The 27,652-nt window shown below is 52.5% G+C and overlaps 1 protein-coding gene across 4 annotated transcripts in view; it reads left to right on the top strand.

Moving 5' to 3' along the window:
* GAS8 (growth arrest specific 8) overlaps positions 1-27,652 on the top strand; it is a 46,062-nt gene that overhangs the window by 5,695 nt on the left and 12,715 nt on the right. For 2 of the 4 annotated variants that reach the window (XM_071209023.1, XM_071209024.1), the window contains exons 2-8: positions 8,676-8,859; positions 10,485-10,627; positions 15,202-15,288; positions 22,962-23,159; positions 24,478-24,684; positions 26,604-26,658; positions 27,221-27,426. In XM_071209023.1, coding sequence (XP_071065124.1) covers positions 15,274-15,288; positions 22,962-23,159; positions 24,478-24,684; positions 26,604-26,658; positions 27,221-27,426 — 681 coding nt within the window. In that variant the 5' untranslated portion in view covers positions 8,676-8,859; positions 10,485-10,627; positions 15,202-15,273. Of the gene's footprint in view, positions 1-8,675; positions 8,860-10,484; positions 10,628-13,653; positions 13,739-13,807; positions 13,925-15,201; positions 15,289-22,961; positions 23,160-24,477; positions 24,685-26,603; positions 26,659-27,220; positions 27,427-27,652 lie in introns of those variants that run through there. The other 2 variants (XM_058279540.1, XM_058279542.2) reach the window with 2 other exon arrangements.

Raw genomic sequence — 27,652 nt, 5'->3', positions numbered from 1 at the left:
CACCATTTCTGGTATTTTGCATCAGCACCCCTTTGGCTGACTAATACACTAACAAACATGGCAAGTGAAAAACAATAAGGGGGTGGGGATAAATAAATAAATCTTCAACAAAAATAACAAAATTATTCAAAGATCTAAATAGAAGAACCAAAACTATATAACTCCTAGAAGGAAACATAAGGAAGTGTCTTCAGGACCTTGGGTTAGGCAATGGTTTCTTAATAACCCAATTTTAAAATGGACTAAAGACTTTAATAGACATTTCTCCAAACAAGTTATACAAATAACCAAGCACAGGAAAAGGTGTTCAACATCATTAGCCATTAGAGACATGGAAGTCAAAACCACAGTGAGATAGCATCTCACACCTACCAGAAAGGCTACAAATAAAAAACCAGAACATAGCAAGTATTGAGAAGCATGTGGAGACATAGGAACAGTTGTTCATTGTTGGTGGGAATGGAAAATAGTGCGGCTGGTATGGAAAACAGTTCGGTGGTTCCTGGAAAGTTAAGTATAGAATTACCATATGGCAATCCCACATCTAGGTACATACATAGAAGAAGTGAAAGCAGGGACTTTAACAGACATTTTCACACCAGTGTTCATTGTGGCATTATTCACAATTGCCAAAAGATGGAAGCAAACCAAGCGTCCATCAACCAGTGAGTGGATAAATAGAGTGTGGTAGATGACACAGTGAAGTATTCAGCCATGAAAGGAAATGAAGTCCTGACACATGTGGCAACATGGATGAACCTTGAAGATGTTATGTTAAGTGAAATAAGCCAGACACAAGAGGACAAATATTAACATTTTATCATCTCACTGATATGAAATAATTAGAATAAGCAAACTCATAGAGTCAGAATCTGGACTGTAGGTTACTAAGAGCCAGAGTTGGGGTGGAGAATGGGGAGTTGATGCTTAATTGGTACAGAGTTTCTTTTTGGGGTGATGGAATAGTTTGGGTAATGGATGGTGGTGATGGTAGCATGATATTGTGAACATAATTAATGGCACTGAATCATATATTTAAGTGTGGCTAAATGGATGAATTTTAGGTTGTAGATACGTTAATAGAATAAAAATGAAAAAATAGAACTACAATACAGTGGAACCCAATGTATACTATGGATTATAGTTAATAGTATAATTATGATAATATTTTTCATCAGTTGTAACAAAGCTACCACTCTTATGCAATGTTAATAATAGGGAAAACTGTGTGTGTGTGTGTGTGGGCTATACGACAACCCTGCATTTTCTGCATTTTTCTGTAAACCTACTTCTCTTAAAAAAAAAACTGTTCTGTAAAAAACAAAACAAAAATGAAAACCGACAGTGCCGGCACCTTCCTCTTCTTTGAGATGGCCCTCATCAGCGAGCAAACCCTGTACTTGCCCGGGGGGGACCACCTCTGGGAGACCTTGGACGCTGGGTGGGGCCGGCTGAGCGCGGCTCCTTCTAGAAACACGCTGCTCTGTTTCCTCGAGTGTCCAAGCCCCAGAGACACACTTGTCTTCACTGCTTGTTGAGAAGATAACGGCGCATTGTGCCAAGTGTGCAGCACACTGGCCTCGAGTCAGGTTTAGGCTCGATCAGAGCCTGTCCGAGCTCCCTGTCCCGGCCAGCCCGAGACCTCGCTCCTGTCTCCAAGAGAGAACCGACTCGCCGTGCCCGCCTGGGACTGGCTCTCCTCTGGTGGCCTGAGCCGCCTCCTCTCCAGCCAGAGCCCGAATGGATGGCTTTAACCCTCACACCCCTGGACAGTGGGTGCGCTGTAGGCCCCACTTCCCAGACGGGCTCTGTGGGTGCCCTTGAGCGCCCCCACCGACCTGCAGCACGTGGGGTGCACTTACACCCCACAAGTCCACAGACAATAGCAGCTCAACATCGGGGGAGGAACCCAGAGCTCCAGGGCTGCTTGCAGCCCTCTAACGTGACCGCAGGATTCCCGGGGCAGCCGGGGCGCGAGAGCAGCTGGCCCGCGCGAGGGCTCGGGGCGCGAGAGCAGCTGGCCCGCGCGAGGGCGCGGGGTATGGAGCTGCAGGCAGCGGGCGAAGCAGTGACCTCCTCCTCTGGGACAGGGTGGGCTTTCCCCAAACGGCCACAGCAGCTCGTTTCTCGTCACAGTGGCACTCATTGTCCAAATCCATCAATTTGTGCCTAGAGCTGAAGTGGGTCAGGCGAGTTCTATGGTCTGATGGCGCCTTCCAGAACCTTCTACTCCTGTTGAGAAACCTCCACTTTTGCTCCTCCTGCTTGCCTTGGGTGGGCTTGTGCCTGCTCCACGGAGAGTGTGGTGGAACGATGCATGTGACTTCCAAGGCTGGGCCACAACAAGGGCTCACCTTGGAGCTGCTGCCACGTTGTGAGGACGCCCAGGCCACGTGGAGAGGCCACGTCGTGCTCTGGCTGAGGACCTGAATGAGCCTTCGGGTGACTCCGAGCATGCCTTCGGGTCATTCCAAAAGTGACGAGTGGAGCCCTGACCAGCCATCCCCACCAAGTCTGGCTAAACTGCAGATTCTTGTGCAAGAGAAAGCCCTGCCCCTCTACTGAACCTCTACGCCTTGGGATAACTTGTTATGCAGCCACAGCAAATATAACAGCCACTCTTGTTTAATAATCATCCCCGTTGGAGAAATGGGCAGGCATAGTGGGCCTCAGCAGGGCTGAGGTTTAAACCACATCATCTGACTCCCAGGCGCTAGTGTTTGTTTATTTTCAAACGTTCATTAAGAAGGTCTTAAGTCACCAAAGTCGAGAGAATAGCACAGGGAGGCTGCGCCTGCCCCCGATACCAGTTCAGAGCCAGTCTTGTCCTCTGACACCCCGATTACTCGTCTCCCCTGCTGGGCTGTCTGAAGCAAACCCCACACGTAGTCTGTCCTTTCACTTGTAAATTCTCCAATATTTATCTCTAAGAAAAAGGCGAGTCCAGTCTCTGCAAATGCTTGTGCTCTCCCTAAAACCGCTCAGATGTGTCTCTGAGAAAGTGGGTGGTCTGACCGTTTGCCTGGACATCAGGAGGCTGAGCACTAGACAAAGTGGCCCATCGGGGTGCGTGGGCAACGTGGAAAAGCTCTGCGTTTTGCAGGAAGCTCAGATGCTATTCACGCTGCTAGGCACTGAATGGAAGCATCTTAAGCCATGCATGTGAGGGAAAGGCTTTTTCCTAAAAATCTGAACTCAAATCCAGTATGAAAAGCAGAGGTCACGTTGGGCAGGGCTCGTCCAGGGGCCCCAAATGACATTCCAGATGAATATCCTGTGGCAGCTTTGCTGAGCCAACCCCTCTATTCCTGGAATAATGTTGCTAATGCATTGGTTTAACTCAGGATTCCCAGCAAGGCTTCTAAAGCAAAGGGCCAGTCAGCACGAAGCACCAAGCATGAAGGGGCTGGGACGTGCCAGGTGGCAGTAATCACCTGCGAGCGCCCCTGTAGCCCACCACCCTCTGGGAAGCCTGCCTTTAGGGAAGGGGGCTCCTGGCCCCAGCCCCAGCCACACCTGACCTCACAAGACCTTGGGGGCTGCTGCACAAAAATCAAGGCTCTGTCAAAGCTGCGATTCCTCAAGAGCCAGCAGGGCTTGGGTGGGGGCCCTAAAGGAAGCCTTGGGCTCAGGGCAGGGGCAGGGGGTGGCGGCTGCCTGGGCGCCCCGGCCTGAGCAAGCCCCTCTGAGGAGGGTCTCTGGGGCTGGGCAGGAGGTCGGACCCACCCGAGCTTCCCTGCTTGCTGACATGCACCCCATGCATTTCTCCCAGGTATATTCCAGAAGATTGCAGAGTAGGGGAAAAGATGACGAACCGTGTGTGAAACGGGCCCCTGCTTACAATGGCAGCATCGTAATGATCTATGATAACGGAATTGGAAATGTGCTTTGGAAACAAAAAAATGGTTAGCATATTTCAGAGCAAGAGGTTAGAAAAGGAAAACAGTAAAATATTTTTTCTTTCTTTTTGTGCAGTGCCTGCCTGGAAACTCTGACAGAAGTGTCTAGATTTTCCCCATAGAGAGTGGTTTGTTTTGTTAAAGACATATGTAGCACTAGGGGCGGCTGGCAAGCAAATTGCTGATTTCAAAGCTTTAGGGATACATTGAAAAATATTTTTCTTTCCCATTTTTTCCCCTCCCAGCGGGTTTGTGGAAATCCAGTTATCTTGGAACTGGAGACTCTTCAGAGGGGGCAATCTACCCTCCTAATTTTTTTAAAAAAATCAATTTTATTGATACATATTAATAAAGCATAAACCCATCCAAAGTGTACAATCAATGGTATTTGGTATAATCACATAGTTGTGCATTCATCACTTCAATTTTATTGAAGTATATCGCTCATACATAAACAATAAGTATATAGTAAAAGCCGTGAACTTACAAAACAAACATGTGTAATACCATACAGGGCCTCATTACTCACCCTACCACCAACACTTTGCATTGTTGTGAAACATTTTTATAATGAAAGAGCATCCTCAAAACAGTACTGCTAACCAAAGTATCTTACATTTGGTGTATTTTTCCCCAATTCACCCTATTATTATTATATCATTTATACATGAACATACATAAACAATAAGTATATAGTAAAAGTTCTGAATTTACAAAATAGGCATGCTTATAGGGTTTCCATATATCAACGCACCACCAGCACCTTCTATTGTTGAGACATTTGTTACAAATTATGAGAGAATATTGTTAAAATCGTCTTACTAACCATAGTCCATATCTTATATTTGGTGTATTTCCCCCCCAACCCACCCTATTATTATATTTAAAAAAATATTTTATTACCAAAGTTGTGAACTTACAAAACAATCATGCTCGTGTGCAGAATTCCCATACAGCACCCCTCTATCAACACACCACATGGTGACATTTATTACAGATTATGAGATAATATCATCAGACTATTACCACTTACCACGGTCCATAATGTACATTTGGCATACTTTTCCCATATTCCCCATTATCAACACAGTACATCTTTGACATTGATTCCAGAATATTACGGATTGCTGTTAACCACAGTCCATAGGTCACTCCAGTTGTATTTTTCCCATGCTTCTCCACATTCCCACCACCCTACAGGAGAGACATAGATCCGCTCTAGTTCACAAAGGACACTCTTGCATCTGTACCATCAACCATAATTCTCAATCACTTTTAGGTTTACTGTGTTATTCAGTCCCTATATTATTCTCTAGCTTTTTGTCAATTGACATTTACACCCCTAGACTACCCTTTCCAGTCACATTCCCACTTATAAACCAGTTGTTATTCACTATAATGTGTTACCATCAACTGTATATATTTCCACATTTTTACAGTAAAGTTAATTAAAACTTCTACATACATTAAGCATCAGTAGTCCATCTCAGTCCTCTTCTTATCTCCTTCAGAAATCCACTACCTACCACACAATCTGGAAGATGTTTTCCTATATTTTCTTCTAGATGTTCCCTGATTCCTGCTTTTACATTTAGGTCTTTGATCCATTTTGAGTCAATTTTTATATAAGGTGTGAGATAGGGGTCGTCTTTTTTTCTTTTGGCTTGGATATCCGGTTCTCCCAGCACTATTTATTGAATGGTCTCTTCTGCCCTAGCTGGGTGGTTTGACAGCCTTATCAAAAATGACTTAACCTAGATGTGAGGGTCTATTTCTGAACCATCAATTCAGTTCCATTGGTCTATGCCAGTACCATGGTGTTTTTACCACTGTAGCTAGATAATGTGATTTAAAGTCTGGAAGTGAGAGTCCTGCAACTTTGCTTCTCCTTTTCAAGATGCTTCTGGCTATTTGAGACCCATTGCCCTTCTGAACAAATTTGATAATTGTATTTTCCATTTATTTAAAAAGTGCTAGTGTGATTTTTATTGGGATTGCATTGAATCTTTATATCAATTTGGGTAGAATTGGCATCCCAATGATATCTAGTCTTCCAATCCATGAGCATGGAATGTTCTTCCAATTATTTAGATCTTTTTTTAAAAACTTCTTTTAATAATTCACTGTAGTTTTCTGTATACAAGTGCTTTACATCCTTGGTTATGTTTATTGCCAAATATTTGATTCTTTTAGTTGCTATTGTAAATGGAATTTTTTTTCCTGACTTCCTCTTCAGATTGCATATTACTAGTGCCTCTTAAAGTCTATTTCATCTGATATAAGTATAGCTACTCTGGTCTTCTTTTTAGTTATTGCATGCATGGAATATCTTTCAATCTATTGGTAACATTGAATCTAAGATGTGTCTCTTGCAGACAGCACATAGATGGCTCATATTTTCTTATCCATTCTGCCAGTCTGTGTCTTTTGGTTGGGGGAGTTTAATCCTTTAACAGTCAATGTTATTACTGTAAAGGCAGTTCTTATTTCACCCATTTTGACCTTTGGGTTTTATCTGTCATATTTTATTTTCACCACTCTTTTGAGACTTTTAGTTACTTTTACTGATATAATCTTTATTCCTAGACTCTCTTCGAAGCCTCTCTCTCCTCTATTTTCTTTTCAGACTGTAGCACACCCTTTAGTATTTCCTGCAAGGCCTGTTTCTTTGTTGTAAACTCTCTCAGTTTCTGCTTATCTATGAATATTCTAAACTTGCCCTCATTTTTGAAAGACAATCTTGCTGGATATGATTCTTGGCTGGAAGTTTTGCTCTTGCAGTATCTTAAATATTATATACCATTGTCTTCTTGCCTCCATGGTTTCTGATGAGAAATCAGCACTTAATCTTATTGGGTACCCCTCATATGTTATGCATTGCTTTTCTCTTGCTGCTCTCAGAATTCTCTCTTTGTCTTTGGTGGCATTTGACATGGTGATTAGTATGTGTGTCAGAGTTGGTCTATTCAGTTTTATTTGGATGGGAGTACATTGTGCTTCTTGGACGTGGATATCTATGGGAAATTTTCTATCATTATTTCTCCAAATAGTCCTTCTGTCCCTTTTCCCTTCTCTTTTCCTTCTGGGACACCCATGACACATATGTTTGCATGTCTCTTGCTGTTGTTTAGTTCCCCAAGAACTTGTTTAATTTTTTCTATTCTTTTCCTCATCTATTCTTTTGTATGTTCACTTTTGGAGGCCATGTCTTCAAGCTCACCAATGCTTTTTTCTGCCTGTTCAAATCTGCTCTCATATGACTCCAGTGTATTTTTTATTCTTTCCTTTTTTAAAAAAAAGATATTTAGATTACATAAACGTTACCTAAAAAATATAGGGGATTCCCTATTCTCCACTCCCTACCACTCCCACATTTTCCCACATCAACAACATCCTTCATTAGTGTGGTACATTCATTACAATTGATGAACACATTTTGGAGCATTGCCACTAAGCATGGATTATAGTTTACACTGTAGTTTACGCTCTATCCCACACAATTTTGTAGATTATGACAAGATATATAACGGCCTGTATCTGTTGTTGCAGTGTCATTCAGGACATTCTCAAGTCCCAAAATGCCCCCATATTACACCTATTTTTCCCTCACCTTGCCCTCAGAACCTCCAGTGGCCACTGCCTCCTACATCAATGATATAAATTCTTCCATTTGTAGAATCACAATAAGTCTGTAGCAGAATACCAGAAAGTCTACTTTAGTCCATAGTAGATACCCAAATCTTGAGGATTCTGGGACCAGTGTATTTTTAATTTCATTTGTTGTGACTTTCATTCCCATAAGATTTGCTATTTTCCTATGCATGCTTTCAAATTCTTTTTTGTTCTCCCCAAGTGTCTTCTTAATATCCTAAATCTCTTTAGCCATCTCATTGCTTTTATTAAGGAGATTTGTTTGAACAACTATGATTAGTTGTGTTAACTCCTTTACGTCATCTGGAGGTTTATCTTGTTCCTTTGACTGTTCCCTGTTTCTTGGTATGTATTGTTATGTATGGAATGTATTTTAGTTTTTTGTTGGTATCTTGGCATCTGGCTTACTAGAGGTATTTATTCTGGGTGCAGTTTCTCTCTTTAGCTTAGGGCTTCCTACCCTTTCTCCCTTGCTGGTTGTGCAGTAGGAGCCGAGGATGTAGTTGGTGCTGTAAGCTGTGGAGGCTCAAGCTGCCCTCATTGCGCCAGGGAGCGATGAAGCTTCTCCCAACTTCCTCCGTTGTCAGGGGTAGGGACAGAGCCACAGCTGTGTGGAATAATCCAAGTCATGCAGGCCTAGACTGTAGTTGCCCAGAGAGACAGATTAAGCTTCACACCCCTTTCTCCCCCTACCTGGGGCAGGGATGGAGCTGTAGGTGTGGGCAGCAGTCTATGCCATGTAAATACAAAATTACTGCAGTTGCCCCAGTAGACTTCTGGCTATTTAGTCTGTGCCAGCTGAATGCAATAACAGTTACCCAGAGAGGCTGAAGCAGGGTCCTGCAGCCTCCTCCCTGCCAGCGGTGGGACTGGGGTTTAGGCTAGAGATGCTATTAGATCTGGATGGAAAGAAGCTGGCCGCTACCAGCACTGTGATTTTCAGTCCCCTCTTCTTCCCCTCCTGTTCCTCCTGTTTGAGGTGGAGTTAAAATGGCACCTATGGCCTCTTTCTGACTTGGACAGGTTCAGACTTCAGCTCTTCTTAGGGGTATATTTTAGCCCTCCAGATTTACCCAGCAGTAGCCTAAGTTGGTGCCCAACTGTCTCTTCCTCCTCCATTTTTAGGAAGTGGCACTTCCAATTCCAGCCGCGGAACAGCTCCGGAGACGGCTTGTGCCTCCAGGGGAGGATGGCACCGGCTTCCGGGGTGTGGAATGCTCTACTTACGAATCTTCTCTACAGTCTCCTCCTTCCACTCTTTCAAGGATGTTGCAGGATACTCTTCTGGTCTCCTGGAGGCCCCAAACAGGTGCTTTGTTTTATTTTATTTTTTAGGTGAAATTAATTTTAATAATATTTTTTAGTTATCTCAATATATCCAAAAAGTTATCATTTCAACATATAATTACCATAAAAATTATTGAGTTGTTTTAGTTTTTTTCCAAATTAAGTCTTTGAAATTGGGTGTATATATTATGCTTACAATATTTTTCAATTTAGACGAGGCACATTTCAAGTACTTAATAGCCACATGTAGCTAGTGGCCACCACATTGTACAATGCAGATCTAGATCAAATTTTTTTTTTAAGATTGATTTATTTATTTCTCCCCTCCTCTGTTGTCTGCTCTCTGTGTCCATTTGCTGTGTGTTCTTCTGTGTCTGCTTGTATGCTCATTAGATGGCTCCGGGAACCAAACCTGGGATCTTCTGGAGTGGGAGAGAGGTGATCACTCTCTTGCACCACCTCAGCTCCTTGTTCTGTGTTTTCTTATTTTCTCTCCTCTGTGTTTCTTGTTGTGTCACCTTGTTGCGCCAGCTTTCTGCATTGGCCAGCACTTCTGCATGGGGCAGCGTTCCACGTGGGCCAGCTTGCCACATGGGCCAACTTGCCTTCACCAGGAGGCCCTGGGCATCGTACCCTGAGCCTCCTATATGGTAGACGGGAGCCCAACTGCTTGAGCCACATCTGTTTCCCTAGATCAAATTCTTTTGTTTTTTTGGAGGGGTGAGAAGATAAGGGATCTGCCCAAGGTCACACAACTTATAAATGGCAGGAAGCTTTGCATCCTGCCTCTGAACCCAAGACAATACTTATTCGGTAACACAGAACAGTCTTTTATAAGGCAGTTATACAAAAGGAAAGTTTATTGTTTTGTTGGCTGCAATTTTTTAAATGCTGGGTTTTAGGAACAGAATAATAATTGATATATATTTTAATTGATATTTTTAAACCTTGATTTTACAGAGCAATTGTACCAAAAATCATTAAAAGTTATATAGATAATAAATGTTAAATATTCTCAGGTTTAAACCATTGTTAATTTTGATTTTAAAATGAGCTGTTAAAAGAATTAGTTCAACTTTCTAGATGTAAGGGGCCAATTTTAAAGTTGAGTAGTTTAATTGACCTTTTTAAAAAAAATTTCTCTCCCCTTTCCCATGGCCCCCCCCCGTTGTCTTGCTCTGTGTCCATTTGCTATGTGTTCTTCTGTGTCCACTTGTATTCTTGTCAGCAGCACCTGGAATCTGTTTCTTTTTGTTGTGTCACCTTGCTGCGACAGCTTTCCATATATGCGGCACCACTCCTGGGCAGGCTGCACTTTTTTCACACTGGGTGACTCTCCTAATGGGGCATACTCCTTGCATGTGGGGCTCCCCTACGTGGGAGACACCCCTGCGTGGCACGGTACTCCTTGCGCACATCAGCCCTGCATGTGGGCCAGCTCACCACACGGGTCAGGAGGCCCGGGGTTTGAACCTTGGACCTCCCATGTGGTAGGTGGATGCCCTATCCGTTGGACCAAATCCGCTTCCCTAAATGACCTTTATTTTGAGGTTCAAAGCAGAGATTTCTCAATTTTAAATATCTCGGGTTAAGTCTTAAACACGGTATGAAATGAAAGCCAGTTAAACAATTTCACTTCATCCTCAGAATTTCCACCAACCAGCCATTTTGAATTCATCATCTCTTCAGCAAGTTGCTCAGGGCACACCAACATTTTTGAAATGTGGCAAAGGGACTTATGGCTGATAGAGTGATACCTGGGCTCCCCAGGAAGCTACGCTGCTTGCCAGGTGAGCACACGACACAACCTTGAGGTGCTGAAGACTTCGCTTTCACATGTGGGATAACAATATGACTGAAGTTCTGAGCTGTCTCATGATCAGATTCATTCTCTAATCTCAGTGTTCACCAAAATGAAAAGCCTCGACAGCCAAACAAGTGAGATAAATGTCTATTCTGAATTAGGTGATGCATGTTTCTTAAAACCAGTTTATGTGTAAAATCTGGGGTACAACATCAAACAGGATATTATTCCCAGCTCTTGACCGTTTTAGTAACACAGCCCGAGGCTCCCAACCAAGTTTTCTTGGACCCTGAATCCCGACATCAACTGCCTTAGACAGTTCTTGCTTGATGGTTCTGGGCTAAGAGCGAGCCCCTGTATTGACCATCAGGCCTTTGTTCCCTGGAGAAGACTGTTCTCCCCGGCAGGAGCATTAGAAGTCAAGGATAAGCTGCTTTCTCCAGAGCACAGTTTCTCAAACTTCTGATCCTGGCTCACATAAAGAAATACTTTACAAACCTACAGGTATATTTAACTTTGACAAAAGTTTCATGAAAAATGCTCATCCTTTCTCCCTGCAATTCATTCTGGTATTGTTAATTCTATCATACTAGTTTTTCTTTTTTAAATGCTTGTCTTGATCCCCCAACCTGATTTTAAGACTCACTGATTTTACCAGTGCAGTTTGAAAGACACTGCTTTAGAGGGTGGAATAAGCCATAAGCCGAGCTGGGCCCCCAAAATCTCTTTGCCTCCTTAGTGGCAGTCTTCCTCAGGAATCTGAAACCAGTCCTCTGGATGTTTGCTTTTTTCAAAGTGGTCCCTTTCAAGGGACGGCTTGGGAGGGAATAGGCGGGTCCCTCTGAAAGGACTCCTCTTGCCGAACTTCTCAGACAAAGACCTTGGCACCCCACTGCTGTGTCCCCAGCCAGACCTGCAAGGCCCAGCTGCCCAGCTGCTGGACGCTTCCTTTCTACCCAGTGCATAGCTTCTGCCCCTCAAGTCTAGCCTTGCCAGCCACTGCGACTGTTAGCCCATTAGTCTCTTGTTCCCCAGCCAAACAGCTCCTGCATCTTCTAAGGATTTAGATGTAAGAGACCCAAAGAGCACCTTCAGGCAGAGTGAGGACCATGTGTGATGATAGCTGGCTCTCCCCAAGCACCTCCCGCCAAGTCAGGCACCCTCCTGAGCCTCTCCCTCCTCTTTGAGCCCTAGAAGAACCAGAGCCAGAAATGTTTGGATGCACATGCCACAGAGCTGGTGCCTCCCAGCCAGAGCTCTCCAGGCTTGAGTCCAAATTCTGGTCCCATCACTAAGAGCTGCATAACCTCAAGCAAGTTTAATTCCTATACCTATACCTCAGGTCTTTTCTAATCTGTCAACTTGAGATGGTAATAGTAGTTCCTCCATGGCAGGGTTTGCATGAGGACTGCATGAGATGGTTCATGCTCAGGAAAGTGCCTAACCTGGAAGAAGTACTTGGGGAAGGTCAGCCTTCATCATGCATGGTCCTCACTCTGCTGGGAAACGGAGCTTTAGGTAGCTCTGGGTGATGACTAACTGCCCTGGAGCACGAGCTGACTCTAGGAGCTCCTTACTCTGCCACCATCTTGCTGGTTGTCTCCACTCCAATCATTTTTAAAGCATTTTCATTATTCCAGTAATAATAATAAAACAAAAAATAAACAAAAAAACTCGTCACCTTTCAATCTCGTCATGCTTCCCCTGGCTGTACATAGCTGCTATTCTATTTCCGTCTCTTTAGTTTATTTGTATTTATATTTTGTAAAAACAGTCTTGTATATACATATCACCCATATTCATATTTTACATGTTTCACTATGTTGTACAGTCCCATGTTACATTTTTTAGCTTTCCTTCTAGTAGTATATATGACCTTTGACTTTTCCTTTCAACCAGTCATCCCATATTAGAGCTCTGCTAGTTGCAAACAGTATGATGTGCTTTCACCATTTCTATTCATTTCCAAAGATTTACAAACAACCTTTTTACCAATTCTGCACAGATTCACCCTCCGCTTTCCATTCTCCACCCTCCTTCTAATTTCTGGTGACCTATATTCTAATTACTAACTCCATGAATTTACACAATGTATTTAGTTCATCATAGTGCAATCACACAGTATTTGCCCTTTTGTGTCTGGCTTGCTCCACTCGACATACTCTTCTCCAGGTTCATCCATGTTGTCACGTTTCACGACTTCATTTCTTCTTACCACTGCTTATTATTTCATCATCTCACACCCACATTTGAATGCAATTTGGACCATGTTCCAGAGCATCCGTGTTGCAGTTCACTCCCTCACTTATTTGACCTCTCAGTACATCTTAGTGACCCCCGCTGTGAACTCTTCCGGGCGCTGGAGGCTCAAGCAAAGCCGCCCCCCCCCCCCGAAACATATACATATCATGAAGTTTGTGGTCTATGGGGGAGGAAAAATACGTGAATTAAATTATGGAGAGAAGTAAAGTGGGCAGGGCACTGTTGTTTAGTTTCTTAAGTTTTTCAGAATGTTGATTTTAGCCAGACAGGGCCCAGCCTGGGTCAGGGTCAGAGTCAGAGTCAGGGTCAAGGTCGGGGTCAGGTCAGGGTTAGGGTCAGGGTCAGGATCTGGGTCAGGGTCAGTCCTGGGTCAGGGTCAGAGTTCGAGTCCGAGTCAGGGTCAAGGTTGGGATCAGGTCAGGGTCAGGGTCAGGCCTGAGTCAGGGTCAGGTCAGGGTCAGGATGTGAGTCAGGGTCAGGGTCAGAGTCAGGGTTGGGGTCGGGGTCAGGGTGTGGGCCTGCGCCCCCGCCGCAGACTCGCACAGCTTAGTCGGGGAACCGGATGCCTCGCTCGATTCTGACAGCGAAGCTTGTTTCTGGACGTCGGGGAGATTGTGCGCCTCGGTGGGGCGAGGATGCGGCAAAGGGCCCTGGGCTCGGGCAACCGCGGCTCCTTCCGGGCGTGCGTTGCTAAGGACGCGCTCTCGCGGTTGCCACGGCCCGCCCCCGAGGGGATCTCGCGGCAATTCGCAAGCCTTAGCGCGGGAACGCCCGGCGGTTGCCTGGGACGCGCTGGTCTGCGCGTGCGCGGAAGGGCGGGTCTGCCGGCGACATGGTGAGGAGGGTCCGGGTCCTGGGACCTGCGCACACCGAGCCCCTGGGAGGCCCGACCCCGGAGGCCTGGAGTTGAGCCCCTGGTCCTCTCGGGGTCTCCGAGGGGGTTGCTTAGGGCTCTCCGCCTCCCAGCCCTGCGCGCTCAGGGGTCCCCGGGCTATGAGAGCCCCCAGGGCGGGCAGCCGTGGTGAGCTACCCGGTGGCCACCGCTCCTGGCATGGAGAGCCGTGGGCATCTCGGGGCGGCCAGAGGTCCTTCCATACCGCGGGGTCCTGGGCGGGGGTCCAGTGGCCCTGAGTGCGCGGCCTTGGGAGTCAGGCCCGAATGGGAAGAGCGCGCGTCCCAGGCGCCTCACTGACCCCCACCCATTTATCTCCTTGAGTGACAGAGCCTCAGCTCCTCGCCTTACGATGGAGGATCTGGCTTTGGTGGCAGGTGCAGGCAGGCAGGAGGGAAGTGGGGGTGGGTGTCAGGGGGCTGGAGGGTGCCTGCTTGTGAGGGCACCCCGGGGGCTCCACCAAGACCCCACAGCTGGCCCTCGCCTTCCTCACAGCCCTCGGAGTCCCCAGAGTGGAGGGCTACTGAAATGACTCTTTGAAAGGAGGGCTTAGGAGGGCGGGATTTCCACTTGTATCTTTCCAAAGCACTTTGGGAAGAGACAAGCAAAATACTTCTTATTAGCACTACTAGTTTGTGGGGATGTGGGTGATTTTTCTTTTTTCTTCTCTGCATTCCCTAAAATTTCTACTTAAAATATTTATGTATTCATAACAAAGTTACAGACACACACACATATAACAGCATGAGCCACAGAGAGGTGTGCACAGCAGGGGGGTGAGGAGAAGGATCTAAGGTGGTTCCTGCTTGAGGGGGCTGGTGGGTGGAGCGTGGCTCTCACCTGACCAGAGCTGTTAAAACTGTCCCCATGCCTGACCAGCTCCGCCTGGGTGCCCCTTCCTCAAGCGCTGTAGGCCAAGGGTCTTTGTAGAAGTTTTATATTTGGAGGGACAGGCACCCTCTTGCTCCATCAGTCGCCCCTGGAGATTTCTCTTGCAGCCTATTGGAGCTTCTTGGCAAGCGTCTATGTGGTGGTTGCCAAGCCTGGTGACATTTCACGGTGTGGTATTGGGGTGCTTAACATTTTGAGCCAAGTAAACTTTACATCCACCCCAAAGAAGTCTTTGGCATATTCCAAGAAGTGAGGGGTTTGGGGTGAAATGGTCTCTTCTGAAAAGGAAGATTTCTCTGTTGTGCTACTTTAAATGTGCCCTAAGTTGTATGTGTTGTGCAGTACGGGGGAGAACCTTCAGTGCAGGGGATGTCCTCCAGGCAGACAGTCTGCTGGGGCATGAGACAGGGGTCCTGGAGCTTCTCCCCAAAACACACCTGGGAGGGACTTGGGGTCAGCCAGGAAGGGACGTCGTTCGAGAGTGACTCACTCGGTCCTCTCCTTTCCAACCACAGGCACCCAAAAAGAAAGGGAAGAAAGGCAAGGCCAAAGGCACCCCGATAGTCGACGGGCTCGCCCCGGAGGATATGAGCAAGGAGCAGGTGAGTGGGGCCGTTGCCGTGCCCGACGCCAGGTCGCCGGGCCCAGGCTTCCCAGGCCTGCCTCCTGCTTGTCCTGATGATCTCTGCCCTGACCAGACACCTCGCTGGCCCCTCTTCCTCGCCCAGCAGCTCCTTGTGCATCCTCGCCTCTGCCTGGCTGCTGCTCATCTGTCCAACCCAGACAGGCCTTCCTCTCCCTCCCGTTTCCATGGCTCCCAGCAGCCCCATTTCACTTAAAATTAAACAAAAAGTAAAACGGTCACATTGGAGAACATTTCTATAGAAAAGTAGGGATTTGGAAGGAAATATTTTTTCTGATAGAATAATTACTTTTAGTTCTCAGCATTCTCTCAATCTTACCCTTTTCTGCATCTGGTTTTGACAGCACTATCACAGTATGCTTTTCTGTAAACATTAGAACAAAAAGAGTTTTGAAAAAGAATGGTTTACTTAAAATCACATTCCTCAGTCTGATTAATCAGGTCATCATTGTTTTTGACAGAAGTTACAACAAGGAGTAACAATGCCAGCTGCCTTTTTCCTGTTGCTTGTGCTTCTTCAGATGTGTGTGTTATTATCTAAATTATAATTTCTTTGTAGGAATTATTATTATTTTTTAAGAAGGTACTGGGGATTGAACCCAGGACCTTGTACATGCAAAGCAGGTGCTTAGTCACTAAGCTACATCCACTCTACTGAAGGAATTATTTTAAGCCACCTGTCCCTTCTGTTAGAGTTGAGAGCTAGGTAACATGATTGCACAATTACAATTTGCATCTGAAAACTGCAGCACTAGAAGCAGACAAGGTGCCTCTGCTGCCCTCTGCACCCTCAAAGCCTTACAGCAGGTGACCACGAGTCTCCTGGTGACTCAGGTGCTAATGGTGATAAACTGCATTCTCCCTGGGACGTCAAGGTAACAAACAAGTGCAAGGGAGACTGACCTAGTCCTGTGAGCCGAGGATGGAGAGCTGGATGCAGGCCTTGGAAAAGCAAAGTGTGGCTTTATTTTATGTGCAGAAAGTCGGTGGTGGTGTAAGTGGGTTTGTGTTTTAGAGTGGCCCAGCAGACGTCCTCTCTGTTTTCCATCTGTATGGGATGGAGCTTTGACACAGTGGTGCGTGTGGTCACAGTCTACAGAGCGCTTGGCACGTTGCGGCACCCCTGGAAGCCCGGGCGGAGGTGGTGCCTGCAGGTGGTGCCCTATGCGGGCTCCGGGGTCCAGGACTGCCTGGCTTCTGGCTTTTCAAGGGAGGCTAGAAGGCTGGATATTTGTGAGAAATCCAAATGTTGGATGAGTCAAACAGAGCAGACAGGCGCCTCATTCAGGCGATTTCAGTGAGCCCCTAGAGGCCCTGTGACGTGAAGACGCTGCCCTTTCAGCCGAGGCACCTCCGGAGGGCGGCCCTGCCCAGCGCCTTTGCCTCAGGGTCCCTGGCTGCTCCTGCTTGGTGGGTCCCTGGCTGCTCCTGCTTGGTGGGTCCCTGGCTGCTCCTGCTTGGTGGGTCCCTGGCTGCTCCTGCTTGGTGGGTCCCTGGCTGCTCCTGCTTGGTGGGTTCATTGCCTCTTGAGGTGGAAAATTGGTTCTTTGAGGGGACAGAAAAAATTTAAGCCTAAGTGGCCTAAGGCTGTGTCCAGAAAGAACCAGGGGAAGGGAATCCCGGGAGGCTGGAGTGGCCTTGCTCTCTCGGTACATGTTTGTGGATTTGCAGTTTGCTCTGGATCAAACCCTGCCTAATACTAGGATCTAGGGGTTTGTGTATTTTTGCTTGTCTGTATCTCTTCTTTCAGTTAACGTTATCATTTTCCTACTGATATATCTTTTGGGCTGTATAATATTTCTTCTACTTAAGATACTTCAGTTTTCAACCATTTTTTACTTTAAAATGATTTTAGGTATTTCCTTTCTTATTGTTGCTGTTGTAATAATGATGTGGCTACTATCTTGGAACAGAATGTTCTTGTGTTTCTTTTGAGACATTTCATTAGTATAAATTTCTAAGAATGGTTAAAAAATATAATCATTTTATGATTGCTGTCCAAATTCAAGAGAATTCTGCCATTTACAGACAGTATCCATGTCCCTGGGGTCTTCCAGGCATTATATATTTTGTTTACTTTTAGCTTTTTTTTTTTTTTTGGTGAAAAGGGCCCTTCCCTATTTCTTGCTTGCATTTCTCGAGGCACATACCCCTTGCTGTGGGTGAGCCCTGCCTTGGTGCCTTCAGCCTCCCCCTCTGCTCATCCCCCCTCACCCCATCTGCTCACCCCACCCCACCTGTTCACCCCCTGCTCACCTCCCTGCTCACCCCCTGCTCACCTCCCTGCTCACCCCCTGCTCACCCCCTGCTCACCCCTGCTCACCCCCTGCTCACCTCCCTGCTCACCCTCCTGCTCACCCTCCTGCTCACCCCCTGCTCACCGTCCTGCTCACCCCCTGCTCACCCCCTGCTCACCCCTGCTCACCCCCCTGCTCACCCCCTGCTCACCCCCTGCTCACCCCCTGCTCACCCCCTGCTCACCCCCCTGCTCACCCCCTGCTCACCCCCTGCTCACCCCCTGCTCACCCCCCTGCTCACCCCCTGCTCACCCCCCTGCTCACCCTCCTGCTCACCCCCCTGCTCACCCACCTGCTTTCCCCCTGCTCACCCCCTGCTCACCCACCTGCTCACCCTCCTGCTCACCCCCTGCTCACCGTCCTGCTCACCCCCCCTGCTTTCCCCCTGCTCACCCCCCTGCTCACCCCCTGCTCACCCCCTGCTCACCCCCTGCTCACCCACCTGCTCACACCCCTGCTCACCCCCTGCTCACCCCCCTGCTCACCCCCTGCTCACCCCCCTGCCTCACCCCCTGCTCACCCCCTGCTCACCCCCCTGCTCACCCCCTGCTCACCCTCCTGCTCACCCTCCTGCTCACCCCCCTGCTTTCCCCCTGCTCACCCCCTGCTCACCCCCTGCTCACCCCCCTGCTTTCCCCCTGCTCACCCCCCTGCTCACCCCCTGCTCACCCCCTGCTCACCCCCCTGCTCACCCCCTGCTCACCCCCTGCTCACCCCCTGCTCACCCTCCTGCTCACCCTCCTGCTCACCCCCCTGCTTTCCCCCTGCTCACCCCCTGCTCACCCCCTGCTCACCCCCCCGCTTTCCCCCTGCTCACCCCCTGCTCACCCCCTGCTCACCCCCTGCTCACCCTCCTGCTCACCCCCCTGCTCACCCCCTGCTCACCCCCCTGCTCACCCCCTGCTCACCCCCTGCTCACCCCCCTGCTCACACCCCCTCCTCACCCCCCTCCTCACCCCCTGCTCACCCACCCGCTCACCCTCCTGCTCACCCCCCTGCTCACCCACCTGCTCACCCCCTGCTCACCCCCTGCTCACCCCCCTGCTCACCCACCTGCTCACCCCCTGCTCACCCCCTGCTCACCCCCTGCTCACCCCCCTCCTCACCCCCCTCCTCACCCCCTGCTCACCCACCCGCTCACCCTCCTGCTCACCCCCCCTGCTCACCCACCTGCTCACCCCCTGCTCACCCCCCTGCTCACCCCCTGCTCACCCACCTGCTCACCCCTGCTCACCCCCTGCTCACCCCCCTGCTCACCCCCCTCCTCACCCCCCTCCTCACCCCCTGCTCACCCACCCCGCTCACCCTCCTGCTCACCCCCCTGCTCACCCCCCCTGCTCACCCACCTGCTCACCCCCTGCTCACCCCCTGCTCACCCTCCTGCTCACCCCCCTCCTCACCCCCCTCCTCACCCCCTGCTCACCCCCCTGCTCACCCACCTGCTCACCCCCTGCTCACCCCCCTGCTCACCCCCTGCTCACCCCCCTCCTCACCCCCCTCCTCACCCCCTGCTCACCCACCCGCTCACCCTCCTGCTCACCCCCCTGCTCACCCACCTGCTCACCCCCTGCTCACCCCCTGCTCACCCCCTGCTCACCCCACCTGCTCACCCCCTGCTCACCCCCTGCTCACCCCCTGCTCACCCCCCTCCTCACCCTCCTGCTCACCCCCCTGCTCACCCCCTGCTCACCCCCTGCTCACCCCCCTGCTCACCCCACCTGCTCACCCCCTGCTCACCCCCTGCTCACCCCCTGCTCACTCCTCCTGCTCACCCCCCTGCTCACCCCCTGCTCACCTCCCCTGCTCACCCCCCTGCTCACCCCACCTGCTCACCCTCCTGCTCACCCCCTGCTCACCCACCTGCTCACCCACCTGCTCACCCCCCTGCTCACCCCCTCCTCACCCCCCTGCTCACCCCCTGCTCACCCCCTGCTCACCCCCTGCTCACCCCCTGCTCACCCCCTGCTCACCCCCTCCTCACCCCCTGTTCACCCCCTGCTCACCCCCTGCTCACCCCCTGCTCACCCCTGCTCACCCCCCTCCTCACCCCCCTCCTCACCCCCTGCTCACCCACCCGCTCACCCTCCTGCTCACCCCCCTGCTCACCCACCTGCTCACCCCCTGCTCACCCCCCTGCTCACCCCACCTGCTCACCCCCCTCCTCACCCTCCTGCTCACCCCCTGCTCACCCCCCCACCTGCTCACCCCCTGCTCACCCCCTGCTCACCCCCTGCTCACCCCCCTCCTCACCCTCCTGCTCACCCCCCTGCTCACCCCCTGCCACCTCCCTGCTCACCCCCTGCTCACCCCACCTGCTCACCCCCTGCTCACCCCCTGCTCACCCCCTGCTCACCCCCTGCTCACCCCCTGCTCACCCTCCTGCTCACCCCCCTGCTCACCCCCTGCTCACCTCCCTGCTCACCCCCTGCTCACCCCACCTGCTCACCCTCCTGCTCACCCCCTGCTCACCTCCCTGCTCACCCCCTGCTCACCCCACCTGCTCACCCTCCTGCTCACCCACCCGCTCACCCACCCGCTCACCCCCCTGCTCACCCCCTGCTCACCCCCCTGCTTTCCCCCTGCTCACCCCCTGCTCACCCCCTGCTCACCCCCTGCTCACCCTCCCTGCTCACCCCCCTGCTCACCCCCCTGCTCACCCCCTGCTCACCTCCCTGCTCACCCCCTGCTCACCCCCTGCTCACCCCCTGCTCACCCCCTGCTCACCCCCTGCTCACCCCCTGCTCACCCCCCTCCTCACCCCCCTCCTCACCCCCTGCTCACCCACCCGCTCACCCTCCTGCTCACCCCCCTGCTCACCCACCTGCTCACCCCCTGCTCACCCCCTGCTCACCCCCTGCTCACCCCACCTGCTCACCCCCTGCTCACCCCCTGCTCACCCCCTGCTCACCCCCCTCCTCACCCTCCTGCTCACCCCCCTGCTCACCCCCTGCTCACCCCCTGCTCACCCCCTGCTCACACCCACCTGCTCACCCCCTGCTCACCCCCCTGCTCACCCCCTGCTCACCATCCTGCTCACCCCCCTGCTCACCCCCTGCTCACCTCCCTGCTCACCCCCTGCTCACCCCACCTGCTCACCCTCCTGCTCACCCCCTGCTCACCCACCTGCTCACCCACCTGCTCACCCCCTGCTCACCCCCTCCTCACCCCCCCTGCTCACCCCCTGCTCACCCCCTGCTCACCCCCTGCTCACCCCCTGCTCACCCCCTGCTCACCCCCTGCTCACCCCCTGCTCACCCCCCTCCTCACCCCCCTCCTCACCCCCTGCTCACCCACCCGCTCACCCTCCTGCTCACCCCCCTGCTCACCCACCTGCTCACCCCCTGCTCACACCCCTGCTCACCCCACCTGCTCACCCCCCTCCTCACCCTCCTGCTCACCCCCTGCTCACCCCACCTGCTCACCCCCTGCTCACCCCCTGCTCACCCCCTGCTCACCCCCCTCCTCACCCTCCTGCTCACCCCCCTGCTCACCCCCTGCTCACCTCCCTGCTCACCCCCCTGCTCACCCCCACCTGCTCACCCCCTGCTCACCCCCTGCTCACCCCCTGCTCACCCCCTGCTCACCCCCTGCTCACCCTCCTGCTCACCCTCCTGCTCACCCCCCTGCTCACCCCCTGCTCACCTCCCTGCTCACCCCCTGCTCACCCCACCTGCTCACCCTCCTGCTCACCCCCTGCTCACCCACCTGCTCACCCACCTGCTCACCCCCTGCTCACCCCCTCCTCACCCCCCCTGCTCACCCCCTGCTCACCCCCTGCTCACCCCCTGCTCACCCCCTGCTCACCCCCTGCTCACCCCCCTCCTCACCCCCCTCCTCACCCCCTGCTCACCCACCCGCTCACCCACCCGCTCACCCTCCTGCTCACCCCCCTGCTCACCCACCCTGCTCACCCCCTGCTCACCCCCTGCTCACCCCCTGCTCACCCCCCCTGCTCACCCCCCTGCTCACCCCACCTGCTCACCCCCTCCTCACCCCCCTGCTCACCCACCTGCTCACCCCCTGCTCACCCCCTGCTCACCCCCTGCTCACCCCCTGCTCACCCCCTGCTCACCCCCTGCTCACCCCCCTGCTCACCCACCTGCTCACCCCCTGCTCACCCCCTGCTCACCCCCTGCTCACCCCCCTGCTCACCCCCTCCTCACCCCCCTGCTCACCCCCTCCTCACCCCCCCTCCTCACCCCCCTGCTCACCCCCTCCTCACCCCCTGCTCACCCCCTGCTCACCCCCCCTGCTCACCCCCTGCTCACCCACCTGCTCACACCCCTGCTCACCCCCCCTGCTCACCCCCTGCTCACCCCCTGCTCACCCCCCTCCTCACCCCCTGCTCACCCCCCTGCTCACCCACCTGCTCACCCCCTGCTCACCCCCCCTGCTCACCCCCTGCTCACCCCCTGCTCACCCCCCTCCTCACCCCCTGCTCACCCTCCTGCTCACCCTCCTGCTCACCCTCCTGCTCACCTCCCTGCTCACCCTCCTGCTCACCTCCCTGCTCACCCACCCGCTCACCCCCTGCTCACCCCCTGCTCACCCCACCTGCTCACCCCCTGCTCACCCCCTGCTCACCCCCCTGCTCACCCCTGCTCACCCCCCTGCTCACCCCCTGCTCACCTCCCTGCTCACCCTCCTGCTCACCCTCCTGCTCACCCTCCTGCTCACCTCCCTGCTCACCCTCCTGCTCACCTCCCTGCTCACCCACCCGCTCACCCCCTGCTCACGCCCCTGCTCACCCACCTGCTCACCCCCTGCTCACCCCCTGCTCACCCCCTGCTCACCCCCCTGCTCACCCCCTGCTCACCCCCTGCTCACCCCCCTGCTCACCCACCTGCTCACCCCCTGCTCACCCCCTGCTCACCCCCCTGCTCACCCCCTGCTCACCCACCTGCTCACCCCCTGCTCACCCTCCTGCTCACCTCCCTGCTCACCCACCTGCTCACCTCCCTGCTCACCCTCCTGCTCACCCCCTGCTCACCTCCCTGCTCACCCTCCTGCTCACCTCCCTGCTCACCCACCCGCTCACCCCCTGCTCACCCACCTGCTCACTCCCCCTGCTCACCCCCTGCTCACCCCCTGCTCACCTCCCTGCTCACCCTCCTGCTCACCTCCCTGCTCACCCACCCGCTCACCCCCTGCTCACCCACCTGCTCACCCCCCCTGCTCACCCCCTGCTCACCCCCCCTGCTCACCCACCTGCTCACCCCTTGCTCACCCACCTGCTCACCCCCCTGCTCACCCCCTGCTCACCCCCCTGCTCACCCCACCTGCTCACCCACCTGCTCACCCCCTGCTCACCCACCTGCCCACTCTGCCCCGCCAGGTGGAGGAGCATGTCAGCCGCATCCGGGAGGAGCTGGACCGGGAGCGTGAGGAACGCAACTACTTCCAGCTGGAGCGTGACAAGATCCACACTTTCTGGAGATCACGCGGCGGCAGCTGGAGGGAGAAGAAGGCGGAGCTGCGCAACAAAGACCGAGAGATGGAGGAGGCTGAGGAGAGGCACCAGGTGGAGATCAAGGTGAGCCAGAGGGGCTGGGCTGGGCATGTGGGCACTTCTTCCCCGGCTTTGGGGTCACTGCCCCTGTTTGTGTCCTTCACTTGTTTGAGTCATGGCTTCGAGCCCTCGGGTCAGGCCGGCCTGTTTGCATCATGGCTCTTTGTGGACTGGGAGCCTTGGCCACCTCCTCTGTGCCTCAGTGTGCCAGTGCGTAAGGTGCTTGCAACTGTATGCAGGTTGCAAGTGTGTGCATACATGTCCAGGTGTGTAAGCAGCACAGTTGTGTGCAGGCATATAAGGTACACATATGTGCAGCTATGTGTAGGTGTACAGGTTTATAGTATGTGCAGGTGTGTAAAAAGTGCAGGTTGTGCAAGCTTGCAAGATGCATAGATGTGTACAGGTGTGCACACATGTGCAGGTATATGGATGTGTAGTGCAGGTGTGTAAGGAGCATTGATGTATGCAGACATACAGTGTTCACAGGTGTGTGTATGTGTGTAAGGAGCACAGGTATGTGCAGGTGTTTTAGTTTGCTAAGTCTGAGGATGCAAAATACCAGAAATGGGTTGGCTTTTATAAAGGGAATTTATTTGGGGTAAAATCTTACAGTTCCAAGGCTGTGAAAATGTCCAGTGCAGGACATCATCAGAGATGCCGTCTCACCAAAGGTCAGCCCTGGATCCTGGACCCCTGGGCCTCTGCCCTCTCCTCCAGGCAGCTTTCTTCCTGAGCTGAGCTGTGTGCAGTCAAGCACAGGGCAGGCTCTGCCCTTCGGCTTCGAGCTGCTCTGTGGGCCTTGCCTCGGGGCCTTTCTGTGCCTCTGTGCTCCGCTGACCCCACCTCCAGCCACTCCCAGCCTCTCGGGGCCTTTCTGTGCCTCTGTGCTCCGCTGACCCCACCTCCAGCTGCTCCCAGCCTCTCGGGGCCTCTTGTCTTTCTGTGACTGTAGGTCCTGGAGCCCTTCCTCACGTGGCAGGGTAAAGATGGAGGCTGTCATCTCTGTTTCTGCTTTCAGTTCTCAGTTTACATAAGACCCCAGCAAGAGGGCAGGAACCTAACTGGGTCACACCTCCCTAATCCAGTCAAAGGCCCTAAAGCAATCTGATCAAAAGGGATCTAATCCAAGGTCCCCTAACTGAATCTGGTGTAATCCAAGGGCCCCACATCCAGAGGAACACATTAGTTCAAACAACATGATCTTTTCTGGGATTCACAAAACTTCAAACCATCACAGCAGGTGTGCAAGATTCACAGGTGTGCGGTATGCTGTATGTGCAGATGTGCAAGGTGCACAGGTGTGTGTGTGCAGGTAGCACCTCCCTGCCCCTGCCCACAGGTCTACAAGCAGAAGGTGAAGCACCTGCTGTACGAGCACCAGAACAACCTGACGGAGATGAAGGCCGAGGGCACGGTGGTCCTGAAGCTGGCACAGAAGGAGCACCGTGCGCAGGAGGGCACGCTGAGCAGGGACGTGCGTGCCCTGAAGGTGGAGCTCAAGGAGCAGGAGCTGGCCAACGAGGTTGTGGTGAAGAACCTGCGGCTGGTAGGTCTCGGGTACTGGTTTTTCAGTGGCTGCTGGAAATTCCTGTAAAAGCTTCCCACCTTGGCAGTTAATTGAAATGAAAAATAATTGCATGCAGCCAATTAAAGCCCATTTGGGGGCCAGGTGCAGAATTCTGTCTCTGAACTAAGCACTGAATACCTCCCAAGAGGAAATCTGGGACTTTCTTTGTGTGCTGTTGGAAGCTGATGTCTGCTTCTTTCCTGGAGAGTACCGCCAGGGTCATTTAGAAAGACGCACACAGAAACCCCAGCATCCAGCACACTGGCCCTGGGTGGCCACGACAGCCGTTGTGCTGCTGGGCTTGTGGACGCTTGGTTTACTTATGAGACTGGGGTCAGTCATTTTTGAGGGCTCTTCACTTGCTGATTGCCTGTAGCATGTCGGGCCCTGTTTTAGCCTCAGGGCCACAGCAGGGAGCGAAGTGTCTGCCTGCAGGGACAGACAGTCCAGAGGGGAGGGGACAGCAGCAAAACATAAGGCAAAATAAATGAGGGGAGCGGGTCTATCTCAGTGGTTGAGCACCTGCTCCCCATATACGAGGGTCTGGGTTCAATCCCCAGCGCCTTCGTATCAGTCAGCCAATGGGGTGCTGATGGAAAATACCAGAGATTGGTTGGTTTTTATAAAGGATATTTATTTGGGGTAGGAACTTACAGACACCAGGCCATAAAACCTAAGTTCCTTCCCTCACCAGAGTCTATTTTTACTTGTTGGAGCAAGATGGCTGCCGACGTCTGCCAGGGTTCAGGCTTCCTGGGTTCCTTCCTTCCAGGGTCTTGCTTCTCTCTGCTTTCAAGGGTCCTTTCTTCTTGGGGCTTCCTTCTCTTTCCTCTGTGAGCTTACTTCCTGGGGCTCCAACTTAAGTCTTCAGCATCAAGCTCCGACATCACAACTCCAACATCGGAAACCCTCAACTCTGTTCTTCGCTATGTCTTTTGTCTTTGAGTCCCACCCACCAAGGGGTTAGGACTTAATGCCCAATCATAACTCAGTCACGCCCAGGTACAGATCAGGTTACAAACATAATCCAGTGTCTATTTTCGGAATTCATAACCATATCAAACTGCTACAGCTTTGTAAAACAAACAAACAAAAAATAAGTGAGACATATGTGACAAGCCGTATAGGGGGTGCATGGCCAGGATTCGGGGTGGGCTGCAGTTTTCTGCAGGGGGTCAGGGGTGAGAGAGGCTGGGAAGATGAGGCACAGGAAGGCTCAGAGGCCACCTGCATCCCAGGCGGGAGGGCCAGAGCTCTCTGTGACCCGATGCACTGGGGACCTTGGAGGTTGGGGGCCGTGGAGGGCCGGGTCTGTTTTGGATTTCAGCGGGTCCCAGATCGAATCGCAGACTCTGCAGCTCGTGGGGGGGGCATGCAAGGGGTCAGTCCTTGAGAGCAGTACCAGCTGGGCCCGAGGTCTGGGTGTGGCGTTGCTCTGTGATCCAGGTTCTCCTTCGGGTGAAAATACTGCTCTAAAATAATTAAAACTTTTTATTTAAAAACATGAATAGATAGTTATTTTTGATTATAATAGCTGTTAAATGCGGCTCTAAGCAACAGCTGAGGCTCCAGGGCTGCTCTGGGGGCTATGCCATTGTGCTGCAGCTCATGGGAAGGTGAGGAGGGACCCACCAGGCTCAGTGGACACAAACCAGGACCTGATCACAGCCCCCAAGCTCAGGGCCACTCAGCTGAAGCAAACAAGTTTGGACGTGAGGTGGTTACCCAAACTCTGCCACCCTGGGCTGGCTTCACGAACCCGGAGACGGGCCCTGCACACGCCAGGAGCAGCACGAGCGCGCTGGGCTGGTCTCTCCATGACGGGCACAGGCTCAGCCCGCGGGAGGCCGGGGCCCTGCACTGGGCTGTGGACTGACGGCCTGCGTTCGCTTTTGCAGAAACACGCCGAGGAGATCACCAAGATGAGGAACGACTTCGGGAGGCAAGCCCGAGGTCAGCTTCCCATGCACGCCATCTGTGTGTTCACAGTGGAGAGCCCATTGCCCCCGAAAATAATTGGCCCAGAGCCAGTAACACGTAAACCAGGCTAAGACAACGTGGGGCAGAAGCCCGGTGGTTTCTGAGGGGGTGGACCCTGGCAGCGCAGGGTGGCTTGGCTCCTGTGAGTTTGGGAGCCGTGATTGCCACACTGCCCTGCTCCTGGCTGAAAGCGTGTGAGCAGCTGGTGGTAGTGACCCTGCCTCACAGAAGGCGTTTTTGGAGTAGTATCCACGGCTCCCGGCCTGAGAGGGCTCCAGTTCAGAATCCTCTCTGATCCAAGCCTGAGGGCTGGGTTAGTGCCTGGTGAGTTTGCTGACTCTTGGCTGTCGGGAGCCAGGGCAGCTGCGGGCAAAGGAGGGCCGACAGGTGCGCATGCCCAGGGCACAGAGGAGCCCGAGCCCACCTGGGGCGTCTGCCCCTCTCCCGCTCGCTGCTGCGTCCCTCGTTCCGGCGCAGGTGGGTGTCCTGGACCCGTCCTGGCCTCTGCTGAGCTGCTGTGTGCTGTTCCTTTCAGAAATCGAGGCCAAGTATGATAAGAAGATGAAGATGCTTAGGGAAGAGCTGGACCTGCGGAGAAAGACGGAGCTCCACGAGGTGGAGGAGAGGAAGAACGGGCAGATCAACGCGCTGATGCAGCGCCACGAGGAGGCCTTCACCGACATCAAGAACTACTACAACGACATCACGCTCAACAACCTGGCCCTCATCAACTCCCTGAAGGTGCTGTGCCGGGGCGCCCCAGCCCCTCCACAGACCCGTCCACACCAGTGGCTGAAAACAGGGTGCTGAGGGGAAGTGTGTGAGCCAGCCCCTCCTCACTCCAGCCGTCTCAGCCGCGCACTCACAGGCTGGAGAGCGCCTCTTGGCAGTGCCCTGACGATTTACACGGAAGCTGCGTTTCTAGAGACTTCCATGCCAGGGAGCTCTGTCTACACTTAAGCAGGTC

This window comes from Dasypus novemcinctus, chromosome 18, assembly GCF_030445035.2.
Source record: "Dasypus novemcinctus isolate mDasNov1 chromosome 18, mDasNov1.1.hap2, whole genome shotgun sequence".
NCBI classification, from domain to species: domain Eukaryota; kingdom Metazoa; phylum Chordata; class Mammalia; order Cingulata; family Dasypodidae; genus Dasypus; species Dasypus novemcinctus.
Note: the sequence above shows the minus strand (reverse complement) of the source record. Positions and strands in the feature narration are given on the sequence as shown.